Here is a 12901-nt window from a genome sequence, read left to right as displayed (position 1 = left end):
CGAGGTGGCGGTGGATGTGCCGTTGAGGAATCTGATGAGTCGGTTGACGGGACTGGAGGTGGTGAAGTGGCGGCGGTTCGAGTTTAATTTGGAGGGGCTTTGGCTTTTGAGACGGGGCTTGCGGGAGGCGTGGCAAGCGGAGCCGGCTTCGGTGGTGGGACAGGTGGTGAGGCCGAATGTGCGTCTGTGGCGCTACCTTAGGAGCACCTGGACTGTTGTGCCACATGAGAGGGGCTGGAATGCGATGCAGACAAGTGAATACGCCTCGGAGCGCTTGATAGAGCTCCGGGAGTTGTATCGACTGAGGCTGTGGGCCCGAGTCACCGGCTCCTCCTCCTCATCATGGGCGGATTCTGCGTGGGTGAGTTTCCCGAGATGAGTTTTCTGGCCCCCAGGAGCGACTGACTTGTGGTAGGAACTCGAGGTCGACACGAGTAGCGAACGAGTGGTCTCCTTCAAAAGGTGCCTCGACTACTATGAGCGCGTATACCGTGACGGCGCCAGCGCACAACGTCTCATGCTCGAGAAAGAAGAGCTGATAGAGAAACTACTCCAGGAGGAAATCTTTGAGCAGCCCTATGACATCTGGTTCCGAGGCCCTCTTATGGTGGTTGCTACCTCAGTAGACGAACTATACCTTATACAATAAAGGCCTCGAAGTCCGGCAGCAACTGCGTCCAATTTGTGCGGTTGTCATTGTTCCACACCCATTTCAACTGCTCGACGCCGGTGAGGATGTTGGCAAAGCCGCTGCGGCTGTGGTGAGCGAGGAGGCGTTGGGTGAAATACTGTTGTTGCTCCGGAGTCGTGCTCTCGAGGGCCGCGATGAAGATGGGCCAGGTGAGAACGTTCTCTGACAGCGGTCCGGACGGGAAAGTGTCCAGTGTGGACCTGAACTGGTTGACCTCGTCAGTCAATGGTGGTCCGTTGGGCCCGGAGCGTGCTCTCTGGACGTAGATGTTGCAGACCTGCTCGTTCAGGTCGTAGACGATGGACATGGACTTTTGATGTTCTGGGTATTTGTTGTAGAGGGCTGTGAAATCGTCCCAGCCACGCGATTTCGAGGGGCGGAGCAACGCCGACGTTTGGGATAACACTGCGAGACCCTGTGCTTGACTGAGGAGCGGCGAGGCGTAATTACGGAACCTGTGCACGATGAGCAAGCCGATAGAGATGAGGAGGCGCACTGGCAAGTACTCACTTTCGTATCTGCCGGACCAGGAAAATGCCAAGTTCCCCGACATTCAACCTCTCTTCCCCGCCCACAGCTTGCACGGCTGCCTCCAGTAGCTTCAGGATGATGCGAAAATCAGAGGAGCCGCTGACAAGAACGGTGGCCAAGAACACCAGCAACGACAACACCACAGCCTGCTTTCCTGCGATATCGTATTGCTCAAGATCTTGCCGCCTCCGAAGTTTGCCAATGGCTTGGTAGTAAATATTGGTGGGCATGATGGACTGCGGCGACACACTCGTAGAATAGTGGTACGCGGAAGCCGACAGGACTGCGTCTCTGATCAGCTCATCATCGTGCGCGAGGGGGAGAACCAGCCTCCGCCAGCCATTGTGCTCGTCATCGATCGCCACCATTTCCGGAGCAATCGTGCGCGAGAAATGATCGAGCAGGTTTTCCTCCCACACCGGTAAAGGAGTCAGTAGCTGCAGTGACAGGTCTCCAGCAGGCTTGGGAATCAAAGAAAAGTCTTCGTCGACTAAAGAGGACTCTTCTTCATTATGAGAAGTACGTCGCTTCTCTTGTAACGGGCCTTGAGACGACGGATTACTTGATCCACTATTGTAAACCCCGGAAGAAACGCGTGATTGGGATAGAGAAGAACTCGGGACGGCATCATCAATGAACCTGTACCTGATGCCCAGTCCACTGCAGGGGATGCCTCTAGCAACACATTTCGCACATTTCGGCTGCGTCCTGTCACAATGGATTCGACGCTGGGAACATTCGTAACAACCTTTGATTTTGGGAACGTATGGGCGTTTCCGTCGAGGCATCTGACATCTTTTGACAGCGTTCTGGAGGCAATTATATATGGTTAGAAGGTGGCAAGGAGATTGACCCTGCGTGGGACGTTCTGAAAGACGTCAAAAGAGAATTCGGGACCAAGAAAACCGACGGAATCGCCACCGAACTAGTGTGTCCCAGAAAGGATAAAATTTGCCGGCCTATGGTATGTTTACGCAGCAGACCGCCTTCGCTGCCTCCCTTACGATCATCGATGTGTGACTTCTCGAAAGGAGAAGTGGCTTTCAATAGCGGCTAGGTTGAAAGAGGAACTGCATGCGGCGCGACCGTCTTTCATCAGCTATCTCCCGTTCAGCACTAGAGCAGCCAACCCGCTAAGCAAAGGGACTCCCTTCTCGCTACCAAGAATCCAAAGCACAATATTAATTTATTAGACAGTGCAGCATTGGGGTATCTCGTCGTAAGTGTGTTGTACACGTGAAATCATGATGTTACATGTCCGGAGTTGCCGTCCATGTGAGTCAGCAGCGTTCAAAGACCTGGCACCGCACCGAACATAGCCCCCTAGGCGTCCTGGGTGGCGGGAAAGCTTCCATCGTCGTCGAGCTTCCAATCAGCAAGCCTTCCCAAACACATCCACCACCATCTCAGTGCCTCCCAACCATTTCCACCGCCGGTCTTGGCAACGAAATGCTTCGCTTCTGCCCATTCCAGAACCGAACAGATCTCGTGCTCTGTCAGTAGCTCCCCTAGCGTTTCTTTGATTTCGCCGGCTTGGATACCGGGCCTGATGTGAGTCATTCCCACGACCGCGGCAAGAACTTTTTCCCAAACCTCAACGAGGAAGTTGTCGAGCACATCCACCCAGAGTGGCCAGCTTGCATCGTTGCATCGCTTTGGTGCCTCGCCTCTGGTTTCCTCGGCCACGTCGCCGAACGGGTAAGCATCAGTCGGCTCCAAGACAACTTCAAATCCTAGCTCCTTGGCTTCTAGCTGTCTTGTCTGGTACCCTACTCGCTCCCATGCAATCCCATACCTGGACTTTATGCCACCATAGCCCGGCCGCATTGTGAGCATCTCGCTATTAATGAGGTTTATAACAGCTAGCATCTGCCCGTTGGTCATGCTGCCTTGGTTTGGGATCTCGACCACCTCGCCATGCGCGAATGCCTCGTCGAGCACACTGAGCTTGTAATCGGCAGCCTCCTTGAGCGTCATCCAGTGGATGGTCCGGTTCACTTCCAGGACTTCGGTCATTTTCTCCGTGAGCTTGTATGCGCACTTGCCATTTTCAACCAATGCAGGAGTCCGCTTCATCGCTGTGTCATTCTTGACAAGAATCTTATGTGACTGAAGCTCAACGAGCGCCTCAGCCACTGCTTGCTCCGCAGCGTTGCGGTCGAAGGTCAAAGCTACCAAGCGCTGTGAGGCAAGAGAAGCTACGCGGGTTGTGAAAGGGGATGTCAGGAGCGTTGCCAGAATTAGTGGCCTTGCCAACACCTTGAGCTTATCGGTGCTCAGAGGCTGGATTAGGGGCGCACTGAAAGGCACACTCGCGATGATCTCCTCACGCTCGAATGCGCGGTGTGCAGCATGCGGAGCAAGGAGTGGGCGAATGTTCTCTTGAGACGGATAACGCAGGTTGTAATTGGTCAGCAGCATGGCACGGCTTGACGGTAGCACAGCCTCTTCGACGAACCTCGGAAGCGTGCTGAGAGCCCAGCCAAAAATATCGTCCCAGGGTGACTCAGCTTGATTAGCTGCGGTGACCAGCGCCACCTCGAACGTCTGAACCGCTTCCAAGTACTCAGAACGCAATGCTGTTGTCATCGACTCCAGTTCGGTCATATAGGAAAACTCGATGGCTTTCCATCGCGAGATCAAGGCGCTTCGTTGCAAACCTGGGTGGAGCCGATTGACAATGGTCCAGTTGATAGTTTTATCCGGGCCTCCAATAAGCGTTCTGACGACGACCACCGATACAGCAATCCGGAAGAGGTCTTCGTTTGATGTTTTAGACAGCATAGCTGCATGTTGACTTTCGGGGGGATTGCCCTTTTTCTTGCGGGAAGAGGGCCGCCTATCCTGTTGAGGTTCCGTGGCGATCTCGACTGCATCGTAATCTGTGTCATCTTGTCTTTGACGCCGCTTGCGCCCTGCATCGCCAAAATCGACATCCTCAAAATTGAACCGACGCTTCTTGCGGATGGAGCCGGTATCTTGACGCGTGACTCTCCGCTTGTTTGACGTACTCACAGCGCGAGAGCCTAAGCCCGGTTCCAGCCTTAGCTTTTCTAAGACTTGAGAAAAAGGCAGCCACGATTGCGGTTCACCGGCCTCTTTCTCCAATGATCTTCCCTCGAGATCGAATTCGACCAGGTACCACGAAGCTGCTTCAGACGATGGAACATGAAACGAGGCGGCAGTGTGGTTGATGAAGTTCCAGGGCACCTTGATGTCCGTGAGCTTCTCAGTGAGTCGCTCTTCCCAAGCCTGCACCGTATCTACCAGAGATGAAAATTGCATGGTTTCATCTTCGCTTTCGGATGGTCGACTGACGGAGCCCTGCGCGTACTCCTCTTCGAGAATGGCTTCTAAAGATTCGGGCAGCGTGGGCTTCTTCCAGATGATTTGCTGGAGATTAGAGTTCTTCTTCGATCTTGAAGCTCGTGGCTTCCTCTGCTTTATCGCTTTTGGTGCTTCAGGCACTTGTGCAATGGTTGGGGCTGTCTCCAGATAATCCGGCTTTCTGAGAGTGGCGTTGAACTGCTGTACTTGTGTAAGCGTGCTCAGACGTGGAACCTTCAACGTAAGGAAGCCAACATAGCTGGGCTCATCTGCGGAGCTAGCCACGCTGGATTCTGAAGTTATGCTCGAACTGCGACCCGCCTTTAGGGTGAGGAAGCCAGTTGCCGGAGACGGTGGAACTGAGCTTGGGGTACCGCTTCTGCTTCGACTTGTGACTGAAGATCGGCGCCGGGTTTGACGCTGTCGTTTCTTTGGCGGAGAGCGTAGTGGCTCAGCCTTTCTAGGATGGCCTTGCGCCAAGCCTTCGCCAGATTCAGCTTGGAGAGTCGGGACGTTCTGATCTCTGCTCAGAGAAGAATGTTTCTGCCATTCGGAAGGAACATATTCCATGGGGTCAGCGTCGATAATGGCCTGTTTGAGATCTTGAATAATCAAATCTGAAGGGTCGATCGCTGCAGGAAAAAGGATGATTCTTGACAGCATTATGCCTCCTTTGCCACGGAAAGTGAAGGTGTGCCTCTTTAACTGCCCTTCGTTGACCAAAGAATCCAGCGTATGTCTAATCAGTAAGAGGTCTGGTAGATCATCGCCTCCAGCTTCCTTCCAGAGGCTACTGCAGCACTGCCGGATCAGAGACGGATTTTGCACGGCAACGCCTCCACTACGCTGGAAAAGGCTCAGTATCACGTGGCGACATAAAGTGCCAGCGCTCGTAGGATCAAGTCTGCGGATCTTCGGCAGACGTTCGCTGACGTCAAATCGATCTGATAGCCGTCGTTTGATCGGTCTTCGCGAAGGAGTTGACTTCGCTGGGGTTCCGGAGTTTTCCATAGGAGAGGCAAATGTAGCATCTGTAGCGCGAGCCGGGTCTGAGGACGACGAAACGGCAAACACAGACGCCGAGCTGCCAGGCGGTAGTGACGCGGCTGTGCTGGGAAATACCAGGTGCTCAGAAAGTGAACCCCCAGCATCCGGCCGATCGTCCTTTTCTCCAGGAGCATCTTCATCGGCGGACTCTACTGCAGATGCAGATATAGCTGGTGGAGATCCAACCGAGCCAGCATGCCCTTCACTGGCAAGCCAGGCCGTCGCTTTCCGTGTCAATTTTCGCTGCCGCGATGGCCTGCTCTGCAACGGCGACTGATCGAATGGTTCACTGATTCCCTCATGGTTAAATTTGAATTGAAAGGACGATCGACGGGAATTGACAGGATCTGCGGTCGGCGTCGTGACAGGAATTCCTTGACGATGTGCCACATCAGCTGCAGGCCTGGAACTTGTTGAACGTCGATAGGGTTGCGTCGGGCTTGCCGCTTTCCCTCCGCGCGTATCGTGCTGAGGAACTGGGGGTGGTTTTGACTTATTTTTGGCCTTCTCCTCCTGTTCACGGCGCTCGACCTCACTGTCAACATCTGTCTCTGCCATAAGCTCCCGGTACTCTTCGGAAGTGACCTGCGGTAATGTTTCTAGCTGTTGGTGTGAATTCGAATCATCCTCTCTCTCACCATTGCTGTAGAAGACACCTAGACGAGGTATCTTGCCGAAAGCCTCGAGTAGCTCGTCTGGATGTTCGACATCAAGTTTGGGAGGCGGTAGCGGTTTGGCCCGTTTGTGCCGTGGCGGCTTCGTTGGATACCATCTCCAGTTTTGCGAGCTGTGTGCAACCATTGAAGTCATGAAGCGATATGCATACACCTTGGGACACTCGCGGAAGTCCAAGGTTTGTAACTTGTTGGAACGCACGATCAATATCTGCGACGTGCGAAGACCGGTGAATAGATGCATGCCACTAGGTGTAACGTATCCGCCTGGATCCTGGCGTTCCAGTACAGTCTGTGTTTTCTGCACCCACTCTTCAGAAATATCAGCGGCAAGCTTGGGTAACGTAAGCCCCGCCTCCCTAGCACGAACCAGGGTTTCGTCGAAGTTCTTTGGGCGATTTCGAAAGATCGTCTTTCCAGCGGGGTGACTCATTGTTCCGGCTTTCTTAGCCTGCGGACCTTCAGCCTCGAGCCTGGCTTGCCAGAAGTGATATTGCCAGAACTTTTCCGTGCCAGCGAGAAACTTGCGGGGTCGCCCGCGTATCACTCCATCGTCAGGGTCGTCCACTTTCTTGCGTGTGTATTTTCGCCTCTTGGGAATTAGGTCCGGAGAACCAGCCAAGGATACATCGTTTGACACCAATGGAAGCCCCGCTGCTTGAACCGCCCTAGTATCCGGAGCTCGGGGCTGGGCCCCGGTGTGTTCTCCTGTACGGGGAGCTTCGTCGCTAGACTCGTCGTGGTGATTTCCAGCATCTTCTATTGGCACTGATCTTAAGCATTCCGTAAGGCTCTTAGGACCATCACGAACTAGTTTTCTGTCCCGTACGATAGGAAAGCCAAAGGCATCCAAGGTAGCCGGCTCTGCTGAGATGTTTTGGGTAGTTGTGGTGTTATCGCCACGGCCAAGGGCGTTCGTACCGCGCACCTGGCCTGCGTCGATCTTTCCTTGCTCTAACTCATTCAGAAAGGCAGGGAGAGAGTGGTGAGTATATTGCACACCACCTGCAGCACTTTTGCCACTCCTAACCAGTGCCAGGTGACGGAGATGTTGTGGTTGAGCCGATAGTGAAGCGAATGAGAGGCGATCAAGCCGAGACTCCACAGGACGCTTGATGCTGAGACCCGTAATTGCCTCTCTAGCGCTGGCAATGGTGATACCTGTTGCTCCAGCCAATGCTGCTGCGTGCTGAAAGGTATTGGCAACGTTTCTGTCCGGATTCCACTGGATGGCTGCGTGATCGCTGTTAGAGGTCCCGCTAGCGCCATCAGCTGAGCTCGACTCTAAATCAGCAAATATTTCGCCCAGTCCCCGATCTAAGGTGAATGGCGCATCCATGAAGAGATCCAAGTCTGTGAGCGCAAAATCTCGTAGGCGTTGAAAGCATACCTTGGGCTCACCTGTATGGGCAGATTCACCCACTGCAGCTTTTACCTTTTTGACATATCCAGCCCTGGCTAGTGTTCGGAGAACCTTGACCAATGCTTTCTGAGCCAGTTGAGATGTCATACGCACACGCTTGGCCAGGTCTTCCGATTCAATGAGGGCAGCATTACCGAAGACTGTAGCTACATCATTTAGTAGGTCGCGAAGTGTACGTTCTCGGCGAACAGCAGGAGGTGCCTCGGATAGACCGCTCCCGGCTTTGTTGATCTGCTCTTGTGTTGCGAATCGCCGTAAGGTCAAGCGGCTAGACTTAAATCCCCTCAAGATGACTGTCTCCTTGATGATGTAGCCTTTGGCGTGGAGAGCATCGGTTCGTTTTGGGACTGATCGCTTGTCTTGACCAGCAACACGTCCCAGCTCACCCTGCAGAATGCCATCAGACCTCGCGGCAGCAATGACTATCAACAAGCCGTATTCAGATTTGAAGACTCGCTTGTCATCGGGCTCGTGGCCACAAATAGCTTGGTAGATGCGATCTTTGCTGACGGAGATGCGCGGGAGGGTCGCGTGTTGATCGATCAAGGGTGTATTGGGCTGTATGAGGGACCGTAGAGGAGTGTTGTTGTGTTCTTTGTCCTTCCCAATGTAGATGTCTGGATGGCGTCCAAGCCATCTCCACACGCTTGCGACAAAGGCGTCGTCGACAACTTGAGATATGGAATGACTGGAGAGACCATTTTGGCGTCGATCGTAATAGAAGTCGTCGATGAAGTTTGTCAGTTCAGATACCGTCGCGCCTGACCAGGTCACGTGTTAGCAACAAGACATCTGTCCCGCAAAAAGTGCAAAAGTCATCGACGAGTTTGTCGCTTAAGAGTGTGGGACAGAAGCGCAGTAGAGCCCGTTACACACTCTTCGGAAGATGTTCAAAAAGTTTGCCATAGTGTTCAAACTTGGAATTGAACAGTCGCCGTCGGGATGAGCGGCAGGTGGTGAGGGCGTAGGATGACCAAGAAAGAGCGAGTCGGACTTACCTCCAGGACCACATAGCGCGATCTCTCCTAGCAAGTGCTCGATCAACTTGTCCAAGCTTTTCTCCATGACATGCGACCCATAGCGAGGTGTGATCTGCACGTGCTATTCGACAAATTCCGCAGCATAGACAGTGTGGTTCGAACGAGGGCGGTCTTTTTTCTGCGATGGCGGGGTTGCAACACATTTTTTGCGGTCACAACATGTCCGGGTGACGCCGCAGTCTTGGCAGTGCCCCGAAGGATCAGGTCCGGCAGCCCCCTTAACTACAATTATCTGAGGGATTCTGATCCTTCTACAATGACAGGCTGGAATTGCCGTGAACAGACACTCGATGAAGTTGAGATTATTTGAGGCTTTTTTCTATTTGTCATTGCAGGTATGAAGCCACTGGTCTGTTCCACAGATACTAAGCACGTTGATCTTGAAAAGATAGCAAGAGCCTGCCATTCTCCATCGCTCCGGAACCAGCCCTCGCATGAAACGAAGCGCTTAACGAGATATTTGCTTTTCTTCCACCCACTCACTCTTGTTCCATCCCCAGTGTCAATGAGCTGAGTGTGATAGCCAAAATCAGGGCTGCCTGCTCCGTCAGAAACAATGCTCGAGCATTCTTCCCGGTCCGTCAATACTGTACAGGCAAAAGTCTTTGTTTGGGTGCGGCAGTCAGCCCTGCGCCGGATCGATGCTGCTCATGTCGTCGTCGCACCGTTCAAGAAGCGATGGCTCTTGGCCCGCCGCGTCGATTGTTCCGTTGCTTGCCGGGCTTAGACACAGTGCTCCAGCCGTCCTCCTCCAAAGCCTCGGCGGTCGAGGCCTCGGGTGATTTAGGACCTGGTGACTTTGCGCCAGGAGCCTTTCTCCATGATCCATTAGCCTGCGATGCGGGCACCACGATCTCCTTGGGCTTGACGGCTTTGTCATCCGTGGGTGCAACATCTTCGTCCTGATCATCCGCAATCATATCGTTGGTACCCGACTCTGCGCGACGAAGAATGTCGAATTTTGGTCCAGCAGGCTTTTCCTCGTCCTCTTCGCCCTTTGGCGTTTGCTTGGTGGCCTTTGGTGATTCAGGCTTATCAGACTCGCCCTTTTCTCTCGTTTGACGTTTTTCTTCTGCTTTCTCCGCACGTGCTTTCTCTTCCGCTTCCTTGCGCTCTCGGATCACCAGCTGACGCTTCTCCTCAACGGCTCGCTCCCTGGCGGCTGTGTCGATCGGTTTGGCGGCTCCGAAAGGGCTTGCTTTCGAGTCGGAGCCAGGCGCAGGGGAAGTAGCCGGCTCAGCCTCTGAGACTGTACGCTTCTGGAGATTGAGTCTGGGCCGGGTTGCTGGGGCAGCTGCCGGACGAGGTGACGGTGGGTTGCTGTCGTCAGGTGTCGGTGATTTGACCGCTGGGGCAGCCTTCATACCAGATCGCCACTCGTTGTCAAGCTCGGGCGCAGTAGGTTGTCTGTCAACAGCAGGCCTATCCTGGTCTCGTCTTGGCGGGCGGGAACCATCCTGAGATCTGCCTTCGCCCCACGATGGGGAATTGTGGCGGAAGTCGGGCCCATTTTTGCTTTGCTGACGGCCACCATCACGGAGAGATGTACCCTGGCCAGGTGTTGCGGGAAGCGGACCCCGACGCTCCCAGTTACCAAAGTCTCGAACCTTTCCATCGCCACTAGGCTCGAAGCCGCGTCTGCCACCTCGCTCGCTGCCAGCATCGGAACGATTGTCATCAAACCTGTTGAACGTGGGGCGATCCGAAACTCTACGTTGGTTTGGAAGGTCAGGTAACGGGCCTTTGCGAGACCAGTCGCTCAGATCACGTGACGGGTCAACTCGATCTTTCGCTGTCTTGAGTCAGTTTCTGAGTCTGTCGCGTATGACTTGCAGACTTACGAGGTTCGGCGACACTGACACGCACTGCTCTGCCAGCCAAGGAGCCGCCGCTGAGGTTGAGAGCGGTCTTCAGGCCCTCGAGACTATCAAATGTAACGTAGCCGAATCCCTTAGGCTTATCATCCATCTTGTCCTTCACGATGCGCACTTCCTTGACTTCGCAATCGCGGAAGAAATCATTAACATCGTCCTCCAATGCATCGAATGAGAGATTGGCAAGATGAGCTGTGTAGGGAGGAGCAGTGGGCATGGGCAGTTGCTCGCGCACGGAGTACCCTTGGCGTTCTGAACGACGGTCAGCTTCGTCTTCGTCTGTCTTGCACTGAAGTGGTGCCTACCATACGAGCGCTCGGCATTGGAGCGGTCCCCACCAAAACCACCACCAAAGCCGCCACCGCCTGAGCCGCCGAAGCCTCTGCGCTCGGAGCCGTAGCCGGGACGAGAATCGGTCACTGTTGCGAGTTTGTCAGCCAGAGAACGTTGAGCACATTGAAGAGTACACACTGGGGAGTGGCATGTCCTCCATCTCATCGGCCCACGATCCATAGTCTGTCTCTTATTAATATCTCATCAGGTATTGGGGTCCGGTCGTCCGTACTCTCGTCTTGTAGGAAGGTCCCGAGGGACATCTTCTCAGTCTTCTTCTTCGGCGCTATAGCATACGTCAGCCATGGGATGCAAAGGACGAAAGGGTCGTCTGCGAAATTGGATGCGGGCATGAAGCGACGCACCCATGATTGCGGTTGTCGATGCAGGGCGCTTCGGTTCGAAGCAGCCTCACACAACGGACGGTAAAAGTCGGTAGGTGATGCTCACGATGGCCGGCTTCAGTGCGCGGCTATGACGCGAGACGACAAGTGAGATTCAGATGGAGTCGAGGGAGGGGTGTAGTGGTGGTCGATGTCGAGAAAAAGGGCTACCATCTTATTGGGGTCGTTCGCCTTTTCTTCCGAGCGTCACACTTTTAGCGCATTTTCGTCTGGTCTTGGCACGGACGTCCTTTCACCAGCAGCTCCAGCACCATGGGTGTTACTGTCTGCGCCGGCTTCATTATTGCGATCATGCTCAGCATTGGGTCCTACTACGCGGGGTCGGAATCGTGAGCACTTGGCTCACGATGTATAGTCATGTCTTCAAAACCCGATGATGGATTGAGCACACATGTGCTGCAGCCCCTAGGATTCGCGGCCAAGATCGGCTTAGCTACTGGTAGGTTGCAACCACAGAAGGCGACGAAGGGTCCTAACGATGGCGCTCAGGTATAACTGGCTTCACGGGTGGCGGTGTCTACGGGTTCTTCCGGTCAGCTCACCCATTGCCGTTCGCCGCCGCCGTTGGCTTGTCGAGCGGTTACTATGGAGCCTCCACAATATGTTGGTCACCCCGTTGCCGCACGCAAGTCCCTGCTCACCCAGTCTAGTCATGAGAGGGTTGTTTCTCGATGCACTGCCCGCAGCGGACCGAGAGAAACGGTCTACGAAGATCCTCGCGACAGGTCTGTCAGGGGCTGTGTCAGGTGCCGTTGCCGGTCTATGGCGTAAGTTCCGGCCGCTCATGGCTGGAAGAGGGCTGACAGCGCACAGAGCGGAATCCAATCTGGCGTCCTGCCGGGATAATCGGGCTGTTGACTTGCACATGCCAGATAGCATACAGCGCTACATACGATCGACTGAATGCAGAGCCGGACACGACACCTTTTCTTGAGCGAGTGTCCCGTAGCCGTTGGATGCCGCTGAAGTCTGTCTCCGATGAAGACTACGAAACGCTGATAAGGGCAAGGATTGACAGGCTTGACACACAAATTACTGTTGTTGATGGACAGATTGCGGCTCTTCAGCAGCAGAAAGCTTCGGTTACCTCGAAAAGGTGACTGCCGGTGTTCTACTACTCTGGAGGTTGTCAAACAGATGTGGTGAGATCTGGGAATGCTCGCCCTCGCTCTCTGCTGGCTTCTGGGCGCTGCCATGACACACGGAGAATGTCTTCCACGCTGGAGCTTCTTGTTCCGTGAAGGCAAATCGACGCTCACCGTGCGGCAACAACGGACCCAGGTTTGTGATGTATCTTTGGCAGATTGGTGATGGATGCTCTTCTGCAGACTGACCAGCTTGAACAACCATTTACTAGGAAGACCCAATTTTCGTCCAAGCGAAGGCCTAGATTCATTGCCTGGTATCAGATAATACGAGTTACTGAGGTCGATGCACCGCTGTATTAATAGACTAGATTAGTGTATACCCAATAGATTATGTTATTATCGCAGCCCTATCGCAGCCGATCCTGTGGCGTCGACTGATTCAGCAGTGTAGTACCAGCCAGCGGGTTGT

The 12901-nt window shown here is 54.1% G+C and overlaps 4 protein-coding genes across 4 annotated transcripts; 1 reads left to right on the top strand and 3 right to left on the bottom strand.

The window, feature by feature from the left end:
• Nucleotides 1–638: 638 nt before the first annotated feature.
• Nucleotides 639–1590, bottom strand: HMPREF1541_03631 (uncharacterized protein; the record flags this gene model as incomplete). Its single annotated transcript, XM_008717982.1, has 2 exons — nucleotides 639–1146; nucleotides 1202–1590. The coding sequence occupies 2 exons, from the start codon at nucleotides 1588–1590 to the stop codon at nucleotides 639–641; spliced, it is 897 nt and encodes a 298-aa protein (XP_008716204.1).
• Nucleotides 1591–2545: 955 nt separating this feature from the next.
• Nucleotides 2546–8758, bottom strand: HMPREF1541_03630 (uncharacterized protein; the record flags this gene model as incomplete). Its single annotated transcript, XM_008717981.1, has 2 exons — nucleotides 2546–8454; nucleotides 8692–8758. The coding sequence occupies 2 exons, from the start codon at nucleotides 8756–8758 to the stop codon at nucleotides 2546–2548; spliced, it is 5976 nt and encodes a 1991-aa protein (XP_008716203.1).
• Nucleotides 8759–9401: 643 nt separating this feature from the next.
• HMPREF1541_03629 (uncharacterized protein) lies at nucleotides 9402–11100 on the bottom strand (the record flags this gene model as incomplete). Its single annotated transcript, XM_008717980.1, has 4 exons — nucleotides 9402–10525; nucleotides 10575–10886; nucleotides 10955–11026; nucleotides 11079–11100. The coding sequence occupies 4 exons, from the start codon at nucleotides 11098–11100 to the stop codon at nucleotides 9402–9404; spliced, it is 1530 nt and encodes a 509-aa protein (XP_008716202.1).
• Nucleotides 11101–11701: 601 nt separating this feature from the next.
• On the top strand, nucleotides 11702–12444 carry HMPREF1541_03628 (uncharacterized protein; the record flags this gene model as incomplete). Its single annotated transcript, XM_008717979.1, has 4 exons — nucleotides 11702–11783; nucleotides 11834–11947; nucleotides 11995–12111; nucleotides 12158–12444. The coding sequence occupies 4 exons, from the start codon at nucleotides 11702–11704 to the stop codon at nucleotides 12442–12444; spliced, it is 600 nt and encodes a 199-aa protein (XP_008716201.1).
• Nucleotides 12445–12901: the final 457 nt, after the last annotated feature.

This window comes from Cyphellophora europaea (assembly GCF_000365145.1).
Source record: "Cyphellophora europaea CBS 101466 unplaced genomic scaffold supercont1.3, whole genome shotgun sequence".
NCBI lineage: Eukaryota > Fungi > Ascomycota > Eurotiomycetes > Chaetothyriales > Cyphellophoraceae > Cyphellophora > Cyphellophora europaea.
Note: the sequence above shows the minus strand (reverse complement) of the source record. Positions and strands in the feature narration are given on the sequence as shown.